The sequence below is a fragment of the Sinohyriopsis cumingii genome, chromosome 2 (genome assembly GCF_028554795.1).
Source record: "Sinohyriopsis cumingii isolate HCF-2022 chromosome 2, ASM2855479v2, whole genome shotgun sequence".
Lineage (NCBI taxonomy): Eukaryota > Metazoa > Mollusca > Bivalvia > Unionida > Unionidae > Sinohyriopsis > Sinohyriopsis cumingii.
Window position 1 is genome coordinate 70,484,659 of NC_142962.1, and position 22,698 is coordinate 70,507,356.

Below are 22,698 nucleotides of genomic sequence, written 5' to 3' on the forward strand. Positions count from 1 at the left end.
TCTGTTTCTTACTGTTTTGGTATGATTGCCTTGACTGTGGTCTCCTGGCACTGGGGTGGAATTGGTATTGGTGTAAATATGACTGAGGAAATCCCCTGTCTCATGGCTGCTGAGCATCCCTTCGAACTTAGGCTAAGATGGTCCAAATGCTTGTTTGTAAAATGCTTGTTTGGGGCAGTTCCTGAGCTGCCTGCCTCCAAACCAACTGATTCGTCCTCAGGGTCATCAATAAAGCAAGAGTATGGTGTGGTGTAAGTGCTGTTGACTGCCGACGTGTCCTGTCAGATTAGGTCTAAACTGGCAGAAGCTGTCACGGCATTGGCCATAGTATGGTGAGCTTCTAAGTTAAGGATCAGAGCAACTGCAGCTGTTGCATCCCAGGCAAGGCTATTTTTGGACTAGTTGGTGAGCCAGACAATTGCCAATGAGGCCAAATCTAACACACACGATATCACCATGATGTTGCTGACTGAAGAAGGAGCCAGAAAGACTTCATCCTCCCCAAAATCAACTGACACCTTGATTTTGTAACCCTGGGTAGAGGTAGGGGGTGAAGGGCATTCTGAAATGGCCAACACCTGATAGAATTCCTCAATGATGGCTTTGAAACTGGATCAGATCTGAATAAAATGGCTGTTGCCGGTGTTGCATCACACTCACGGTACACTGGGTCCTTATTCAGGTCATCTTGTAGCTCTGCACAAATCCTGCCAGGTGGCATCAATGACTCCAGCTGGATGTATTTGGCAATGTCACTAGCTCTCCTTTGAGGGCAGACAGTGATTAATCGAAACTTGGTATGATGGGTGTTTGGTTGGTCCAGGTCCTGGCAGTATATAAGACGGTACCGGCTACTCTGAAAGCCTTGCTGAATGGATAGATTTCTCATTGAAATATGTGGTATTGTAGTGACAAGATGCTGAAGGCATGGCTAGATGGGCAAATCTATCACTACAATCAGTACAAACTTTTTGGCTGGACCATTCAAATGAAAAGGTCCCCATTGCTGAGATGTCTGGACTGCTGGTGTTGGCTGGATGGCTGGATGGCTGGTGATGTCAGGATGGCCAGTGACAGCTGGATGGCCAGTAACAGTATAGCAGTATTTAGAGTTGAATCCAATGGATCCAGCATGAACCCCATGCGCCCTGACTTACAGGCCCAAAGGCCAACGTTTGGACATGCCAGAAGACTTAAGCCCATTGAACTGCCAATAATTGGGGAATATTCCCCAATGAACTGGTATTGCCAACAATGAACCGTAGGTTGTCTTCCTTGATTTATGGTGTCATTCCTTCCCTTCACTACCAAAAGGATTATTGCTTTGAACATGCATTTCATGCATTTAGTAAACATTTCTCCTGAAATGATACAAGAAGAGAAAACAAAGCATAGATTAGTAAATTAGTATGTGACTAACTAGCTAACTGCATAGACTGCCAAATTAGTATGTGACTACTTAGCCTGGACTTCCTCTATGTATTACAGATGCCTGCATAACACAGATGATGTATACTAAGTATAAACAAAACAAGAGAAATGGTAAATTTCCATGTTCTGAAGCTGCATATATATCATATAAAAGACATAATGCTGAGATGACAAGAAAACAAAAAATTAAAGAGGAAACTAGCAATGTACTGAAATTATTAAGTCGCTAAAACACGTTCGTAACTAATAGAGAGGTGAAAGTGTCATATCAGAAACCTATGGCCAAGTTATTAACTTAAGCACAATACTTAGTTAATAATTAAACCACAATTCTATCAAAACAGCATGATATATAATATAAATAAGCTAAACATAAATATCAATCTGCACTCTAGAATTTCGATAATAAGAACTCTGAAACAGACTAAGTAAGGGAACAAAGTCAAAGGCACGTTAACTCATAATGACCTTGTATCAGGTCAATGATATTATGATGGAAAGGTGGTCTTAAGAAACAAAGTTTCGAAAGATGACAAAATCACTAAAAAATGGCAGAAATTGTAAAATAATGCAAACAATGTGTAGTAAATCAGAAAATCCGCACAATAAATCCAAAAGAAATGTTGGATGGGCCCAAAGGAACATAAAATGGCTGGATTGTTGGAGGATGAACTGTATGATGTATGCTTAGTACAACATTTAAGTAAATACAAGCGGCACCTGGTGGTGCCATGGGGAGGTAATGTGCAAGAGTTTTGCCCATTACCTAATTAAATAGATAGGAAACATTTTCATCTAATAGTAGGGATGGATTTGCAAGGTGGCATGCTAATATTCCTAACGTAATGTGATTGGGGAACATATTTGAAGGAGAAACATGTATATCGCCATTTAAGCTGTGCAGTATGCATTGATTTGACAAAAGCAGAATATGTTAATTACAACAATTTGTTTGTCCCAATGGTCTTAACATTCGACAGCCTTCACTGTATGAAGACTGGAATAAGGACAAATGATAAATAGACAAATAAATTATGTATCCAGTAATATTTTTTCAGATTCATATTTTTTCTATTTCCTTTGGGAAAGACCTTTACCTCTTGCTCAGGCCTCAATTATTTTTAAAACTCATCCTGTTTAACCAGAGACTGTACTAAGATTATATTATGGGGATATTTGTTTACAAAATAAAACTCCACTGTTACTAAGGCTGCAACTTGAGGAAACCTTCTAAACGTGTGCATGGTTTAAAATATACATTTGAAACACTTACTAGCAGTAAGCTAAACAAAGCCATTTACTCAGGTAAACAATGCAGCACTAATATTTACCTGCTTACCACTCATCCTGGTAAGTGAATGTGTAGATTTCTTTGCACCCTATAGTTTTAATGTAAAATCCAAGACCCAAGCTGTGCCATTTATATGGGTAGTTCAAACATTCATCCAAACATCAATGTCAATCAAGGCGAAAAATGAAAGTGCACTACAAATATCCCTAAGTAAAAATCAACTACAAAGTCATGGCAAGGTCAAAGGTCACTTGGAGGAGTCCATTCTGTATTAGGTAGTTACTGATGCTGCAGATGCTACCAAGTTCCAAATTTTGTACTTTGATTCAACTGGACTTATTTATATGCCATTACTAATAACATTCGCCAATACACAAATAACTGATATATACGTTCAAATGCAACAACCATGTCAATTTTTTTATGTTCTTGAAAGTTTGATGTGTCAATTAACGACCAGCAAATGTTCAGAAAAGTTTAATCTGTCAACTAAGGATTATCAAACTCTATCTAGACCCGAGTGCCTGCAGCTGGCAGACCTACTTGGCCTTTACCTTGCCTCTGTTTTGAAGCTGATTAGTATCTACAATAATAGGCTGCATGAAAAAGAAAAGCTGCTACGCCCCATCAATGCACAAGGTCATAATACATAGACTAAGCTCAGATGGCATATGATGTGCCAGTAGATTGTGGAAAAGAATGCATGTTTTTCCGGTTTTTTTTAGATCTTTCAGTACTTTTGGCACTGCAAGAATAACAAAAAAGCAGGAACTCTGAATGCATCTATAATGTTGAAAATCTAAATCTACAAGACTTGCCTCTTTTGCCCAAACTAGTCTTTTGATGTAGGCTTTTATTAGGTCATTGTTTTAAACCTTATAGTCATACATTCTATAAAAAAAACCCACCATATCTAACAACTGAATTTCCATATGCAACAAATCAATGTAAGCTGTTGTTCTCCAGCATCAAAATAAATTTAGTTTCCTCTTAAACAATATATTTGCTTCCAATTTTACTGCAACCATGGGAGAGTCTGGCTGCAGTCAGGATAATGTATTGCCTGTCCTGCACACCTGTCTGCGTTATTTAAAAATGTCAAGGGGGCATTCACAAGTCTCCCTGACCAGCATTGATGCTGTTGTTATTGTTGTTGTTTTGGGGCTTAACGCCATTTTTCAGCACACGATAGGCTATACATGGCGGCCAGTATTAATGGTGGAGGAAGAACCCGGGAAAACTCCGGAAAGAACCACCGACCCACGAGAAGCTACTGGCAAGCTTTCTCACATACCCAGCATTGATGCACCTTTTATTCTGTTATAATACTTATGCCTCCCAGAATGGGTTTTAAATTACACAGACATGACTAAATGAAAATACCAATTAAACCACACAGACAATATATATTGGTCTTTAATAAAATTTATCTAATTATGTCTTCATTTTAATACTACCATATATTCTCAGTTATGAGTAAGAATGCCTTTGACTTTGTTTGCATACTCTATCTGTTATAGAATTAAATCAAACTGCAAACAACAAAGATTTTGAACTGCCATATGTGTTCAGCATAATGTGCCTGCTAACCAGGGTCTATTTTGTTTATTTTGCTGATTAAACCTAACAAACTGCACAGACCCAAATCTGCCAGAACATTATGTGATGCTAGATCTGTCTGTGCAGTCGACTTATAAGTGGGTATATATGGTAGCTGTTATATCTCTATCCGACTTAGCTGAAACTTAATAGTACATGCATTTCAAGTCAATTCCCCAAAACAAGCTATGTACACTACACATAATGCACATGATGCTAAAGGTCAGTAAATTTATTGTTATAAATAGACACAAAATTCAATCAATCAATATACATAGATAATGTTAAAATAAATGATAAATATATGAAATATCTGGTGTATATGTGTTTATGCATGATTCTATGGCGTAACTAACTACATATCATCAAAAATGATAGAAATTAGGATTCAACAATTGTTAAATATTTTATCCATAGATGTTTAGCACATATGTGATCAGAAAGGAACTGCAAAAAATAAAATCCAAGAAAACTCATCAAAAAATAAATAAATTCTAAAAGCTTTAAACAAAAAACATTCACAGCACATGCACTGGAGCAAATTACCTGGGTGAACATTTCAAGGATTTGTAGAATTTTTGCTGCAGAAGGCACATTCTTCTCAGGTACTTAGAAGTGTCTGAATCCTCCTGTAAATGAGAGTCACAAATTTAGAAACTTCATTCCAACAGACGTATCAAATCCTCTCCTGATATTAAAATAATTAAGTATATAATGAACCCCTCAAAACTGGAAACAAATAGGTAATTTGCGTACTGACATTTTCTGGGTCTTATATCGCAGATAAGACTATTACAGTATTTGCTGACCATGATTAACCATAATAAACTGTATGTATGTATTAGACATTTACAAGTCTGAAGTGAGTTTTGGTTTTATGGGGGATTTTTCTAAGCATAAAATTGAAATAAGGAATAATTTGTTCCAGTATTTGCAACTGAGGGGTTTTGGTTTACTGGGGAAAAAAGTAAAGATCTTAACGAAAATTCGGGACTACAAAAAATTGATCTTGCAGGGGGGATTCCAGTGTACTGAGATTTCAGTTTTGAGGAGTTTCACTTTATTTCTAACCGTTTTCTTTGAAATGATGTGCCTGAATCAACAGACACTAAGGATTCAAACAACATTTTGGATGATTGTGTGTTCTGCGTGCATACACAGCTATGATACACTCCTACTTTTATATTACTAGCATCAACTTTAACACAAAATCTGAGCACAGAAATTTTAATACTGACACTGCCAACAGTGGCATTCAAAAAGTGACATCTATAGTTCATTTAATAAAGCAACTAATACAATAAAATCCTTATATCTTGAAATCTTACTTGATCAGGATGGTTTCAGCTTGTGTGGTATGCGCATATTCAAAAAGTAAGTGACACTAAAATATCGGAAAATAGCATGCTACATCAGTATGTTTTTTTTTGTTTTACTTATGGTGAATCCAGGGTAGTCTCATGCGAGTTATAGATTGAGTAAATAAAAAATTACATAATTCTAATACACTGCCTGAAAGACACCAAATGTGTTATTCTGTTTGCAGACGAACAGGCTTAAATATACAAATGAGTGAAATTATATAAGATAAAAGTCAAGTCACATGTGTCTAGTACTTGTCCAGAAGTATATTTGAAATTCAATGCTGTCACCAGTGAAAAAATAATCTTATTTTGCTGGTGTTTAGTTGAAAATATAGGATTAATGACCATCTAAGAATAACAATCATACACACTCTACTGTGTCAAAACATCTGCAACACCACCAGAGAACTTAAACCTTTTGGCCCAAACTCTTCCCTCATGCTTTGGAAAATAGTAAACAATGTATAATCTATACATTCTGATGAGTAGAGTATGATTCATGATAATTAATCTAAAACAACCAACATTAAAATGGTTAAGCACCATCACAAAGTTTAAATGCAAAACAAAATAACTGAAACTATCGATGTATCATATAAACTCTTTAAGTCCAGTCAAACACAAATAACAAAAGAACCTGGATTTCCTTAGCATAATGCACCTGCAGATCAGGTCCAATCTTGCTTGTTTAATGACTGCTCCTAACAACTGCACAGATCAAGATTAGCCAGTACAAATCTGGGTCTGTACAGTTTACAATTGGACTCATCTTATAAGTGAGTATATATGGCATCCAAAATGAAAGTGAATGTTAATTCTACAAATTCACATTAATTTCAACTACATAACAAGACTCTTTATATCATTATTTATAAAGTTAGCAGCCTTGGATCCTTTTGTTTTTATTATCAATACACCTGGGGGTGGGGTGTTGGATTCCTCAATCTGAGTAAATCTATATTAGTCAAATTTCCTAGAGGGATTTATAAGCCCGATCCAACTGCAAATAACACATACTGCGATCTGCCATTGCATACTGTAAATCTACTTTAGTCTATACTGTGATCTGCCATTGCATAATGTGCGGGCAGATCTGGGATTGTTAGGAAAAATTAATACAACAATGTCCAGCCCTAACTGGTTTAAACATTAAGTAATGAAAAATCAGGGTCTATGTTATTCATGGTTGTTTACAGTTGGATCCAATTCAGTACTTACCATAGCGTACTGTGCAGAACTTTTGGATGTGTCCACCTCTATCGTCTTCTTGCTCTGTGATATTCGGGCTATTTCAGTCCACCTGAAAGTGTATCAGTATCAGAGTTTACCTTAGTTCTGTCTCTCTATCTGTCACCATATCTCCTCCAAAAACCACTGTGTCAAAATTCATAAAACTTTATAGCCATCTTGGCCCAATGATAGCCATCTACAAGAGGATTAACAGTATTGGTTCCGATGCCTGGGGTCCCTAAAAGGGGGGTCCATCATCAAAAGTACAAAGACATCAATTACAATGAAATTTTTTAATATTTTCTTACCAAACCTCTTAAATGCAAAAACAGCAGCAAAATTCATCATATAGGTTTTGTATTTTGCATCAGAACTGCTGGTGCTGGGGTGGGGTGGGGAGTGCCATGGGTAAAGGGGAACGAGGGGGATTTGAAATATACAGTTAAAAGCATGGGGATGTTCAATGGCAAACCAATGCTATCATCCAAAGCTATATTATTATTATTATTATTCAAACTACATAAAGAGCTGCCTCTCTAGGCACTCAGCATTAAGAGGTCAGTGTTAGGACTGGTCAGCCTCATGTCTGAGTGAAATATGATGCCACAAGTCTGTTGCATGATGCCCAAGTGCTAAACATCACTATAAACTGCCACACTGTTGACATTGTAGCAAAATGACTGTTAAAGCTACCTTAAAAAATTGAAATTAAAATTAAAAACTCCATAACTGTTGAATACCTAACAGAAGAATAACAGAATTCATCATATTCACTGGTGTGAGATGGGAAATTCCCACCTGGTTGTCAGAATTAATGAGCAGAAATGTGGCTTTGCAGAGTTAATGCCCATATATTCTGATCTTGAGTTGTGGAACACCATCACAAAAGATGAATTATTTTTCTAAGTAGAAAAGAGTTGAGGAAAGAAAGATGGTGAATCACAAGAACAGGGTCTAATCTTAGAAATACAAGTATTTTGATAAAGCTTTTAATTGATTTGGCAGTACATACAATGTTTAGCTTGCTTAACAATACTTTTTGTAACCCATGCTAGTCAAGATTGTTTTTTGAACTCACAGTGAATGTATTATCAAATAATAATTTTTATTTGCAAGATGATGTAAAATAGTTAACCTGGATATATACAATCTTGGTTAGTTTGCACTTTACACCATGCATGAATGGCAGGTACCTCATGCAATCAGTTGATATTTCACTCCATCTTGTTTAGATTTTTTTGATCCATTTTTCAGTCTGATAACATATTCAAACTTTGGAGTCAAACCAAACATGATTCATCTCTCTATATTCACGCCAATGAACAATGTGTCTTGTGTTATCTGAAATATGCAATACTTACAGCGGCATGCATGCATATGCAACATACGCAGAGTTCATGGATATATTTATTTCTTTAATAAATGCTCATAATGAAAAAAGGGGAATATATGATAACAATATAAGGTTAGTTTTGGTTGTTTTATTATCAAGCAAGCATTTTGTTTATCTGTTATTGCATCATGCAGGAGGTGGGGGCACAAATTCAAAACAAATTTGTTTCTTAAGTCTTGGGACATATGACCTAGGTGAAAATAAGTTTCATTGTAAGTTCTGGGATTTTTTAAAATCATGTCCCTATATATATATATATATATATATATATATATATATATATATATATATATATATATATATATATATATATATATATATATATATACATACATACATACATACACACACAAACACTAATGAGAGAACAATGTGTTCTTTTCTTCAAAAGACAAACTGATTTAATAAGACAACCTTATCACTAACTAGATAAAAATGCTTGCTCTGATAAGAGTACTTTGTTTACTGACCTGAAGAAGATAGGGGTTTGTCCATCCAAGTATCTGGCAAATACCCCCATGTAGGAAGTCCCAAGATACAATTCTTTACCTTTTTCATCCTGAAATGTTTCCAAATAAGTTCATATATGAATATATATATATATATATATACACTCTGACTCATTAGTAAGGAGTCTTTAAAAAATTTACTCAAATTAAAAACATATTACAAGATATTCAAATGTAATTAGAGTACATTTTTACATGCTTTAGGCAACATGAAATTTTTATTTTCTTATACATAGATCTCATTATATAAAAGAAATATTTGAAAGGATGTTCACTGTGAACAAGAAAATGGTTGTTAATAGAGTTCTGGCTGAATCTGAAGTTACAATATTTTCTGTTGTTAAAATTGATCTGATACTGACAGCAGTTACATGGAATGTTGGCACTTGAAATCATCAGTTTTTAATGCTAAAATGCCCCAATAATGTACACAAATTAGGGATGGACTGGTAGGAAAAATTTTGACAGGAATCAGATTTTTACAAGGTCCAGTTTCTCCAGTAATATTTTACCAGTTTCTCTCTCACCCCTGTTAATGTCAACCAATTAAGAATGTTTCTTGGTATTTTTAAATTTTCCTAGTGTGTGTGTGGGGTGTGTGAGTGGGCTGGGGACCATAACCTAGCAAGATCAAGTTCTTTTCTTAAAATGTGGCCGGGCAGGGTATTTCTGGGTAGTGCAAAACCTGGCTGAGTCCAAGTGGCTGGGCTGGGTACCATTAGCAATAGAAAAGAATGAAAACCAAAAGTTTTGTGAAATTCAACAAACTATTTCCATTGAATACAAAGTGAAAATGTAAAATGTGAGTAAAATCCCAAATAATCCTATCATTAATAAGACAACTCCCAATGAATAAAGTTCAATAAACTTAGTGGTATTCCAAATAATCCTATCATTAATAAGACAACTCCCAATGAATAAAGTTCAATAAACTTAGTGGTATTCCAAATAATCCTATCATTAATAAGACAACTCCCAATGAATAAAGTTCAATAAACTTAGTGGTATTCCAAATAATCCTATCATTAATAAGACAACTCCCAATGAATAAAGTTCAATAAACTTAGTGGTATTCCAAATAATCCTATCATTAATAAGACAACTCCCAATGAATAAAGTTCAATAAACTTAGTGGTATTCCAAATATTCTCCAAGGCTGAAGGTGTTGATTGACGAGTATGTAGTGGCTGGTAGTGTTTAATGTACTAATGTACCAATGGTCTGAACTGTTATGATGTACCACTCTTTTGTTGAATCACAGTGATATAATCTCCTTGTTTAAATCACTATAATTCCCAGTTAATGACTCTGTCCAAAAATATTACAGAGCATGTTGTATTTCCAGAGAAGAATAATTTGAATTAAATAATTTCACTCAAATCAAATATGGTACTGAACACAACAATACAAAATATTCTGCAAAATCTTACACCAAGAATAACTAATTTTTCCAGTAAACAATATTATATAAAAAATAGACACAAAATAATAAACCAGATTAAAGCCAAAAGTTCACTGCTTGAACAATTCTAGTTAACATTATTAGGAGTGTTACTAAAGTTATACTAAAGAACATGATAAACATAATATCTTTGACTCTCACTAAGTAGTATTTATCCTACACTCACAGAGAAATATAAACTATGTATTAGTTGTGAACGGAATTAAAATAATCAATGATTGTGGTCAGGTATCCAATGAACTTAACAATTCTGGACAAAGTCAGCTGCAAGATACAATTTTACAGAACCCACAGCATATAATGAATAAAAAAACTAATAAACAATGCAAATTAAATATGCATAAAACTTCTGAACCTGAAATAAATTGGTATCCTACTTGTTTTACATGTAAGCGAGCCACAAAAATTGGTCAAGGTAAGAGAAAAGAACTCAAGTTATTTTGCAGAAACCATTGATGTTCTTTCAGTTTCTGTAATCTTTGAACATTGAAAACAAGATTCAATAGCTCCTTTCCTGTCTCAATTGAAAGCCGTTCACACAAGTATGGTTATGCTTAGTGGCACAGAACTTAATTTTGTGAAAACTGCTAACTTGCAGTCCCAATGACCTTGACCAAAATCAGCAGGTCTCTTTCTTGTGCCCAGTGCAACCCATCTACAAAGCTTATTCAAGGCAAGCTTATCAGTAGTCTTGTGGAAATTGTTTTTTCTTCTTATAATCCCTGTGAATTTGGCTAATGTCCCATTTACTCCAAAATTAACAGGTGTCTTCCTTGTCACAAGGCAACCATAAAGATTGCAAAGCTAATGATAACTAAAGAAATTATGCAGATACTTCTCAAAGTCATGATGATCAAGACCTCTGACTTTGTTCTGTCTCAAAATGCAAAGGTATCTATTTATCTTAAATGCAAACCATATATAAAGTTTATCAAGCTATCTCTCATTGAAGTCAAGATATTGTGTGAAATAGTTTTTCCTCTTTCAGCCACTTTGACACTGACATATTACCTCAGAGCCAAATATTTCTTCATTACCCCAGATGCAAGATACTTACAATGTTTGGTAACAGTAGATGGTGGAGAACCTGAGTTACTAAGAGGAAATGTAACACAGAACAGATTGATGGATGAATGGACATAGTACAGATGGACAACCCAACATAAAATGCTACACCTAATTCTGATTGCATAATAAGTCTCTCATGCATGACTACTGGGTCACTGTGAACTAGGTCTAGTGTAGTAGACTTCCTTTCATGGAAATGCATATTAACAAGTGTTGGTGAAATAAGATACTCAGGGTATAACCAATGAAGAGCAACAAAATTAAAAAGTCCCACTCAAAAGTCACTCGATGACCTAATTTAGGACAAACCAGACAATCACATGAAGTCTTTTAGTGAAAACCCTATGCTGATATGATCATCCATTTAGGAGAAGTTGAGATAAAATTTTCAAGATGGCTGCTGTGGTGACCAGATTGGATGTTAAATTGGTGCCATTTTTATCTGGAACCAACAAGACACCACAATATCAACTTGGAAGGATTAGCAAAAACAATATTTTCAAGACGACAGCAGTGGTGGCCATATTGGATGTCAGAGCGGCATGATTTTCATTCTGGGCCAACTAGATATCATAAGTCTTTCAGCGTAAATCCCATGTTGATCTGTCCATGTAAAGGTGTAACCCTTCAAGCACTTCTGGAGGAATGGAATAGCAATAATAAAGTTGTGTTAATGGATGGATGATGAACACGGTCATATTGAACATCAGATCACAACCCTTTTTATTTCTGACCAACAAAATTCAAAAGAAGTCTTTCAGTGAAAAACCCTTCCTGACATGACCATCCATGTTTGAGTTGTCATAAGATTTTCAAGATGGCTGACATGTTGGCCATATTGGATTTCATCTCAGCACCATTTTCATTCAAGACCAGCTAGACATAATAAGAAGTCTTTAACTGAATACCTTGTTTATTGGTGTGGTCCCTCTCAGAAATGAACCCCTAGTGCCAAAAGTTAAAGGATTTTATGTGTTTTTGTTTGCATTAAGTTTATTAGAATTTCAGTTTTAATTAATTTGAATCTAGGGTTTATACACCACCCTACTCTAGTTTTAGGAATTTCTTTGACCCTGGCTGGTCTTGGAGTGAATACCCAATGTTGATATGACCATCCATTCAGAAGTGGCAATAACAATTTCAAGATAGCAGCCACAATAATTTTATGCATGTCAATTAGTACCACAAAATGGTACTATTAGATGAGCATAAAATGATCTAGTCTCATAATTCTAACATCAGCATAGCTTGCAAAATAAACATAAAACAAAATGTAATGCCAATCAAGTCAGTGAAGTGTGAAATATCAGTCACATTCAACTATTTTTGTTTTGAAGAGGGTACAATGCTCATGAAGATACATCCCCTAACAGGCTTCTTGATTCCAGGTAAAACATTTGCAGAGGATGCACACAAAAAAACAACCTAAGCTAAATGCAAAAAACATAACAAAGAAACTACAACAACTGTACATGGATGTAAAGTTACCTCCCATAACACCTTCCTTTGGGTGTAGGTGCTTTACACCGGTTGTCTTGAACTAATAAGAAAGAATGGTTGCAATGCAGCCAGGCTGTACAGTTACAAATTGTTACAAATCTATTGTCTTAAACTAAAATAACAGAAAGAAGCAAAACTTAACAAATAATTATTTAGGTTAAAAAAATGAAGTAATGAGGAATTTATAGTATTGTGATTTAAATCCCAAATAATCCTAAAATGTTCTAACACAATACATGGTCTAGAATGTGCTACAAACCTATATCCTTGTATATGCTGAGGTGCCAATAGTCTTAATGTATCACAATGGCATTGTCCAAAACTCCCTTGAATGAATTCACAAAAATCCTGAAATGTCACTTTTGTCCAAAGCCAAAGTGCACTTTGTAATGCCATGAAAAATCCAAACAAATGATTCCTCTCAAATTATATCTAAACACAACATAACTACATTTTCAGACTAATACCAAAACAACAACATAGGAAACAGGAATGAATGTAATTGTCCAATTTCTCTCATATACATGTCAACAACTCTATTGCAACTCTATCTTGCAATGCATCCATTTGACACATTTCACAATACATGACTTATGTCAAAATACAACGCACCTGACCTATGTTGCAATACTCAAACATCCAATCAAAAAATTACTACTAAACTTCTCAACAGGTTCATTATCAAGGCTGAGTGTAAAACTAGTAAACACCTATTTATACCACTATCTAAAAACAGAATCTATAGTCATGGACCAAAAGTCAAACAACACAATACAGATATACAAAACAATATGCTCTTACATATGTAGAAACCAACACCAATGCTGGGGGTAGAACAATAGCTCTCATCTACTCCACAGAAGTAAGCTAAAAAAGGTTCATTCTACATCTTTCATGCTGTACATACCTTAGCAACATAGTACTCCATACCATAACCATCCACAATTTGTAGATCTTTCATATACTGGATCTCTGCCTTAACAGGTGGTACTCCAATAAGACTCCTGTATGCACTCTGAACCTCAAGCTGTAGCTGTGATAACAAATTCTCATCCTTACACAAGTTCTGCAAACAAGAACAAAAAGGTCTGGTCTTAATACAAATAAATGTTAAATATACCTAATATAGAAATCTTAAGATTACTGGACTGTGAAAAATCAGTTCAAGCTGGATGCTGGACTTATATAAGAGGACAGATTTGCACTGTTGCAGCATAAATGGAATTTGGAATTGGAAAGTGGTCTAATTATTAGAGTGGTACCAAGAGAGGTAATGCTGCACAGAGATATTATCATGAGTTTATATTACAGCGTAAAAGTGAGTTTTCATTTTACATTGGTAAAAAGACAGGAGTTCAAGTGAAAAATGTGACTTTCCTGTCAATAACTCTATGACATATGCTTTACAACTGTTAAAGATGTTTGACCAAAAAAGTTAAAATCATTTATCACAATGCTGTCATTGTTGCCAGAAAAGGGATACTTGTGTCTCACTCTCTGTCAGCTTCTCAATGCACAGACCTCTCAAATGAGAGACCACCTTTTTAGGAGACCATGTTTTCTTGGCAAGGATTGGTCTCTCAAGACAGGTTCTGCTGTAAGAAGCAGCCACTTTAACATTCTTTTTCTAAATTAGTTTCTCATCAAAAGTAACATTTTTAGATTTGCATTTAAATTTAAACTGATATACAATGGCCTTATTTTGACATGTTTATTTATACCTGTAAATAAAATTGTCCAGTTTAAAGACAATTTTGAAATAATACCCTGACAGTTTGTACTTAAATTCAGAGTAAATTACAAATTCCTCTCCATAATGAAAATGCTTTTTTCAAATCAACCATCATGTATCTGTATATTAACTAATATGCAAATATCATTACAAAAGTTAACAATAAAAACTGCCACCCAGCAAAGGTTTACAGAACACTGAATTTAACTTTGAACTAGGACAATAACTGATAGGTGCACTGAAAAAAACACCTGCTCTAAGAGGCCTTAAAGAGTAGAATGTGTGTTGGAAAAGCCCCAATAGGAAGAGATGGGTAATTCTGGGGCCATAACGCTTCTCAATGACAACATGGAATGCTTGATATCCAACTCTTTAAAGGACTCACCAGTACAACAATTATCCTATACAGAGAAATTATGCTGACAAATGAGGGCCATAACTCTGTCCAACATAGTGTAGACAAGACAAAACCCATAAAATGTACTCTAAGTCTACAAACAATATTCACATCAAAAATTGTATGACAATTTGTTGAATGGTTCTTGGGCTATGTTGATTACAAGCAACATACAATAGAAAGACTCCTTAATACAAGAAACGTATAATGTGAAGATATGACATTGACTGGAAAGGGCCATAACTCAGTCCAAAATGGTGTAGACAAGACAAAACTCATAACAGGCATTTTCACCAAATTCTATCTAGATATGCTGACTGTTTCTTGAGCAATGCTGATTGCAGGCTACATTAAAAAAAATTTGCATGAGAATAAAAAATCTGCTTTACATGGGTCATAACTCTTTCCAAAATACTGTAGTTGAGACTAAATCCAAATAAAACCCAAGTTTGTAAGACAATTATCATACCAAACTGCATCAGAATATATTGAATGGTTTATGAACTATTCTGGTTACAAGCAACACCCTATTTGAAGATATGAAGTTTACTGACAAGGGCCATAACTCTATCCAAAACAGATTTGATTTGACAAAACTTCATGAAAAGCACATCTAGGTATATGAGACAACAACGTTCATACCAAACTGCATCAGAATATGTTGAACAGTTCTTGAGATGTGCTGGTCAAAAACAACATCCAATGAAGGCAGAAAATTAACTGACACGGCCAGAACTCTTTCCAAAATGGAGCAAATGAGAAACCCCAACAAGCCACATCAAAGTCTACAACCAAACTAAAATCAGAACTTGTTTTATAGTTATTGAACTGTACCGGTTACAAGCAATGTCCCTGGTGAAGATATTTAGTTAGTTTCAAGTGCCTTAACATGATCAAAAATGGAGCTGACAAGAGAAACCCCAAAAAGTCATACCAAGGACTATAAGACAATGTCCATACCAGATTGCATTAAAATATACTGAATGGTTCCTGAGCCATACTGGTTACAAGCAACTTCCAATGTAAAGATATGAAGTTAATTGTAATGGGCTATAACTTTGTTCAAAATGTATTGACAAGACAAAACCCATAGAAAGCACATCTGTGATAATGAAGTAAAGTACACACTAGAACTGCCTCAGAGTTTGTTGAATGGTTCATAAGCTATGCTGCTTACAAGGATCTACTGTAATGGAGATCTGAAAATGATGAAAAATGAACAAGAACTCTTCAAAACTGGAGCTGAAAAGACTAAAGCATCTATGTGTAATATGCAATTCACTTACCAAATGGAATCCAGTCATGTGATCAGGTTGCTGGGTTTTTATGGTTTAAAGAAGCGTGAATAGACACCAGACAGATAGGATAGCTGATTAATAGGACTCCTACATCTCGATGTACAGCCCTATCCAGTAGGCATAATGAAACATAACTATATAATGCAATTTTAATATTTGTACATTAGGCAGTATGAAGTACTGGAAAGTGACTCAATTTTAACACAAAAAATTCCAACTTTAACTGCCCAAAAACAACAAAAAACTTTCTAACTCATGGAAAGTTAACTCTATCTATTGTTAATAAACTATTCTGGATTCATTATCAGAAGTACAGCTTAAATCTTCAACTAACTAATGACAAGTATTCTATTTGAAAAAGATAGTACCTTGGGGAAGACATTATTGTCTGTGAAGTAATCTGCAGCATTTCTGTCATACTCAAAGTCGCCAAATTCCACTGGAATAATAATAATAATATTAATAATGTCATCTAATAATCACAAGAACAGCATACTAATGACAACAATAATACCAATACTACTAATACTAATGTCTGCTATACGTCCCTTATGAATAAGACATAAAATATTAAAAACCACAACTGATATTCATATTATGCATGTTGTTCCTGCCATAAACATTACATAGAATCAGTCAATACTTTCAGACATAGCCTGTTAACTGATAATCATACAACAATATCAGTTACATGGTACCCAGTTATACTGTGCATGCAAACTTTGGTTGAAATACAACAATGCTTAATGTAATGACTAAATGTCTTGGGACACTGCAAGTCTTAGAACACCCTAAATTATTTTCAAAGTAATTTTGTTATGACCCAAAAAATGTTGGGACACAAAATTATAGCAATTTCTTTTATATACTTTCATATTTTTAATACTTTTTTTAATATACTTTAAGTCTTGGGACACCTTCAACATTTGTTTGAAAAGTCAATAAATGTATTCAATTTCATTAAGTTTCCTTATTATTTCTACCCAATTCAAATGTGTATAATTTGATCAATGACAAGAGCTGTGCATTAGTGGGTTGCTATAAGCATTTACAAAGTAACCTATCCCTTTTATCTTCAGTATATTATTGTTTGTTTAAGCATTATTGTATTAGAATATTATGTCAATGCACCAGTAATTATGTTTTATTTGCCATGAAAATTTAACTACCTAACTCACTGAAAATAAATGTCATATCTTAAACACTCTGACGTAGTTTGCTCCAGTGCAAGCAACCATTAATATGTACCCGTTTACTTGGCTACTGTAATCATGCTACTCAACCAAGGAAGTTTTGCATACCATAATTGATTGACAATGATAGCCAATGGTGAGTCAGTCCAGTATAATTTTGGGGGCTAAATAATTTACTCTTGTTATTATGCAGGGCATCTCATCCTGCTCAACCAACTTCAGATATTATAACCGTAAATTTATGTGGATTAATGTTGCAAAACAAACGGTTCACCGGTATTGCTGCCAGACAAAAATCAACCTTTTCACACACAGTTTCATGGTTCAAACAATTACCTGGTCTTCTGTGAGAAAACAAAGAAAAATCTGCTAATTATAAACACAAAGAAATGCCAAAACAACAAGATGTCCAAATTCAAAGGTGGAATGAACACTCTGTTGAAAGTTACAAATTTGTGTTAGGGTAAGCTGAAACACAAAACTAAAATATATCAGTGATGATCAATTATGTGAATTACTGTGTGCTGGTTATGCGACTTGTATAATTAAAGATGTTTGCCATTTCATATGATTTACGTCACTTAGTTGGATTGCGTATATCGCTGAAAAATAGTCTTTCTTGAGCATGTGGGTCAAATTAAATAGCAACTTACATCTTTTTAAATGCAATTTGGTAGGATGAGATTTGACAAAAGTGATGAAAAGCAAAACTGCATCTAGTATTCTTGGGGATAAACAAGGATACACAATACGCACAGTGTAAGTACTGTTCTGCACACTCTATATGGTACCAGTCGCCTGGTAAACTCTAAGCATCCGTGAATTTATTGACGTTTATTTTAATTCATGTTGAAAATTATCTGAAAATATGCACATGCAAAATAAAACATAAAATCATAATAGTTTATAACAGTTTATTGCAATATTTTAATATTTGAACAAGAGTTGGTCACTTGTGCAGTATGGCGATCTTGCCAATTTTGTCTTTATTATTTTTTAACGTCTGTAAGTGTTGGGACACCAAAAATGCTATATATAATATTTAAGTGCATATAAATCTTGGGATGTGAAAAAAATATAATATTTTTTTTGTCTCCCAAGACACAGAGTCATTATGGTAGTAAAATTATGCAATGGAAAACAAAATCAGGAGGATGGATGATAAGAAGCCATAACTGCAGTAAATGATACCATGAAATGCTGCAAATGAAACCCACTCAAAGCCTCGCCAATCTAAAGCCAAATGAAAAATATGGTTTCAAATAATTTTTGTGAAGTATTGTTGCCTAGACGAAAGTCAGGAGCATGATCCATCTGGGGTTCACAGTTCTCCTAAACAAGACTATAACCCAAAAATGGCACATCTAGGTCTATGACACAATGTACACACCAACTTGCATCAAAATCTATAACTATGCTGGTTGCAAGGGGTCTGTTGTAGTGGACAAGTAATACTGATGGAAAAAGGGCAATAACTCCAATATGATTAGACCTGAAAAGACCAAACCATTAAATCATGTTCTCTTTAGAGAAAACTGTTATTGTGACTCTTCTTCATTATTTTAAATCTTGAAGTTTTGAGTACAAGATTAGTAATTTAATGATTATATTATCCAACACATAAATATTACAATCAATGCTACCAAATAAAATACAGCTAGAATGTTATTAATACTAATTCACAGTCCAGACTTCATGCAAAATAGTAGTGTATTTTTATAAAGCTCAAGTGAAATAGTTTGTTATTTCAAGTAATTTTTTCACATGACTGGAAATGTGTCAATTTTATATACTGGGATGTTTTTTAATTACTAGATTAGGTGACTGGGTTTTAGAACTTGTGTTTTTGTACTGCTTTCTGAAAACTGTCTACATGTGCATTTTCAATGTTCTATTCGTAACAATTACAAGAAAGCAACCATATCAAAACTGAATACAAAAACATTGACAGAATGGCATACATAAAATGAACTTTGATTATAACTGCATGAATTGAAATTTGTTTTGTTGGTAAACTTCAGGCATCCACTATAAATAATGTCTGCTTCTTTGTCATGAGACAATCAATAATTATCACTTATTTATGGTCTGCATCAAAAGGAAACTTGTGCAACACGTTTTAAAACCGATCTTCTGAGTTTCTGTAGATAAAATTCAGATCTTATTAGTTTTGTTGATCATCAGTGGTCATCACAGTATATTCCATATATCTGGATAAAAAAAACATAATGCAGTACCTAAGAAAATGCATATGGCCAATGGCTTTTACTTCATATTTTTTTTTATAAATTTTCTAACACTCTTCACCTTTCATTCAACTTCTTTTCACATTGGGTATAGACACTTATATGAACACAACTGAAAGCTTTGAATTTAGGAGATATGTTATAACATCAGCTTCAACCTTTAAATATTATTGCTGAATTTGTAAATTGTTACCAAAATAACCAAACCTTTTGCTACAAAATCAACAAATTTAAAGTTTCACCTAATACTTCTTTTATTGTAAATATTTAAAACTATAAACATATATTAAGAAAAATACCAACACAGAATATTACAGCAAAACCATGTTTAAACTTAAGTGTTCAAACTTGACACTTCGCTGCCAACAAAATATCTGATATACTTATATTAGCAGGAATTTTGACGATTTAATCCAGAAATTGAGAAAATTTAATTTACTGCATCTCAGATTCAGAAACCTTAAAGCATGACTGATTTACCAAGAAAGAAGAATCTTCTGTATCATTGTTTTTTAAAAACAACATAACTTTGCCATAACTTTTAAAATTTAATGGCAGGATTCAGTTTCCAAGGAACTGACTATGCCATCCTTTTCACTCCCAATGGTGGAAAAATCTATAAAAATCCAATTACCCAGTCAGTTAAGCATTAACAAACTTTATTTACCCACAGTTAGTTCTTACTAATCCAACTATTATAAAACTATAAGAGCTGATGATGTTAACAACTTAAATTTAATCATATCAAAGATTGTTTTCCTAAACTTATTATGTGACTGTCCTAACACAAGCTGCAAGTAATTACAAACTGAGATCAGTCTAGTATCCTTTGCTAAGATTTAATTAGTTTTAAAGAGTGAGCAAAGCATTTATACAAGTCTGATCAAAACATATGGAAAATAAACTTCAGGTATAAAGTATGGAATTTCAGTAAACAAAGTCAGCAATATTCTTAACAGAACACTCTTTCATTAAAGAGAACAAACAATGATCAGCCCTGAATTGGCACATACCCAACTGGAAATTTTCACATGCTATTTGAAGCTGTGAGTGAAAACTTTCAAACTCTGGTGCTGAAATAAAACATACTAAAAAAAAACAGTGTTTACAACAAATTACCCACTATACAGAAAATTATTCTTGTACAAAAAATAAACTCTTTTGAAACATGCAGCAGTACTTTACCTTGTAGGCTGAAAGCAGCCAGCCTAATAATCTGGTCAGCATTAAGGGTCAGTCTTCCATCCACAATGTCATTCTTCAGCTGCAGATAATACTGATATCTGGGGAGAGAGATAACAGCAGCAATCAGCAGATTCAAGTCTCAATACAATTTATTATGGCACATTTATTACATAAACATTCAATCATATATGCTTAATCTAGTATCCGACATGGGTGTTCAATCCATATTTCTGTATCACACACCCTGATTTGAAATGTGTCTTCTTTTGACATCTGTGAATAGATAATTTTAGACAAAGTTAAGAGAACTTTTTTTTATAAATCTCAATTCAATCTGAATTTTATTGCAATAAACTAAAGATACTTCAAAAGTGTAGGAGAAGGAGTATGTAATAAATACAGCACTACATTCATGTTCTGTTCCGGCAAAAAAAATAGTTTTATATGACTTATGAATATGCCTTGGCCTGATGATCTTGAATTATCCATGAGCCACATCAGACTTGTTCTTTCTGCAAAATCATAACAAAACACATATGCAGCTGTCTGTATATATCACAGACTTAATGAAATTAAGCATTTTTCTGCACCATAAGATTCTTGTCTTTGTGATATGGTAAGCAATCCACTCACACAAATATATACAACCACCTCTCCTGTATCCCACCAATAACCTCCATTCACATAAATATATACAACCACCTCTCCTGTATCCCACCCATAACCTCCACTCACATAAATATATACAACCACCTCTCCTGTATCCCACCCATAACCTCCACTCACATAAATATATACAACCACCTCTCCTGTATCCCACCCATAACCTCCACTCACATAAATATATACAACCACCTCTCCTGTATGCCACTCATAACCTCCACTCACATAAATATATACAACCACCTCTCCTGTATCCCACCCATAACCATCCATAATGACCATTAACTCATTAACCCCTGGCATCATGTTTATGCGTCATGAGGCTATACCATACTTCCGAGCTCTGTAGCATCAAGGTCATTTAAGATACACCAAAAGTGGGTGGTATTAAAAAAACAGACAGATATTGCTGTATAAGGATACCAAATAATTTTGACTTTCTACATACATTACAAACTACAGAGGGAAAAACATCTTTTGCAACTTAATTTTTTAACACAAAACATGTGCCCATTATCGGATTCAGATTTTGTGTCTAAAATTTGGACTCTTTGGCCCAAGATCTAAGGCAGAGATGTATGAACTGCACACAGGCAGGTGAGCCTATACAAAAAGTAGGATAAGTTAGGGATTCGGAGTAAAACGTGGACAGTACACACACAAAAAATTCAAACTTTTATGTTTCTGCACATCCACAATTTAAATAGCCAATGAAAAATGATCAGGCTAAACGAAAATCTTTTTGAAGCAGATTAATTAAGATGTTATTTTCAGGCTAAATCTATTTTGATAAGACAGATATCTTTACCGAATACTCGGGTCGCTAAGACATGTAAAAGACATCTGGTCTTGTTGTTCCTTAAATTTAGTTTGTTAGCCTGTCCCCTAGTTGTAATTAATTGAATGGTATTTTTTGACTGTTTAGTGGGTCATATACTTTTGTTTAAATCCTCCTTTTTTTCCCAATGCCGGTGAGGAAGTTTATAATATTTTTATAAGTAATCACTTATTTAAGTTTTGTTCTTTAAGGAAATCTGGATAGGTCAGTGGGGACCTAATTTTATGTTGTTTAGTCCTAAACCTAGTTCTTTGGATTCCATACATATGGCAGGTGTTAAAAACATGTTCTAAATCTTC

General features: G+C 34.2%; 1 protein-coding gene across 2 annotated transcripts in view; it reads right to left on the minus strand.

The window, feature by feature from the left end:
- LOC149805127 (tyrosine-protein phosphatase non-receptor type 21-like) overlaps positions 1 to 22,698 on the minus strand; it is a 96,111-nt gene that overhangs the window by 40,315 nt on the left and 33,098 nt on the right. For both annotated transcript variants that reach the window (XM_089947673.1, XM_089947666.1), the window contains exons 4-9: positions 20,899 to 20,996; positions 16,643 to 16,713; positions 13,755 to 13,913; positions 8,779 to 8,867; positions 6,904 to 6,985; positions 4,868 to 4,950 (exon numbers count right to left, since the gene is read on the minus strand). In XM_089947673.1, coding sequence (XP_089803799.1) covers positions 4,868 to 4,950; positions 6,904 to 6,985; positions 8,779 to 8,867; positions 13,755 to 13,913; positions 16,643 to 16,713; positions 20,899 to 20,996 — 582 coding nt within the window. The remainder of the gene's footprint in view (positions 1 to 4,867; positions 4,951 to 6,903; positions 6,986 to 8,778; positions 8,868 to 13,754; positions 13,914 to 16,642; positions 16,714 to 20,898; positions 20,997 to 22,698) is intronic.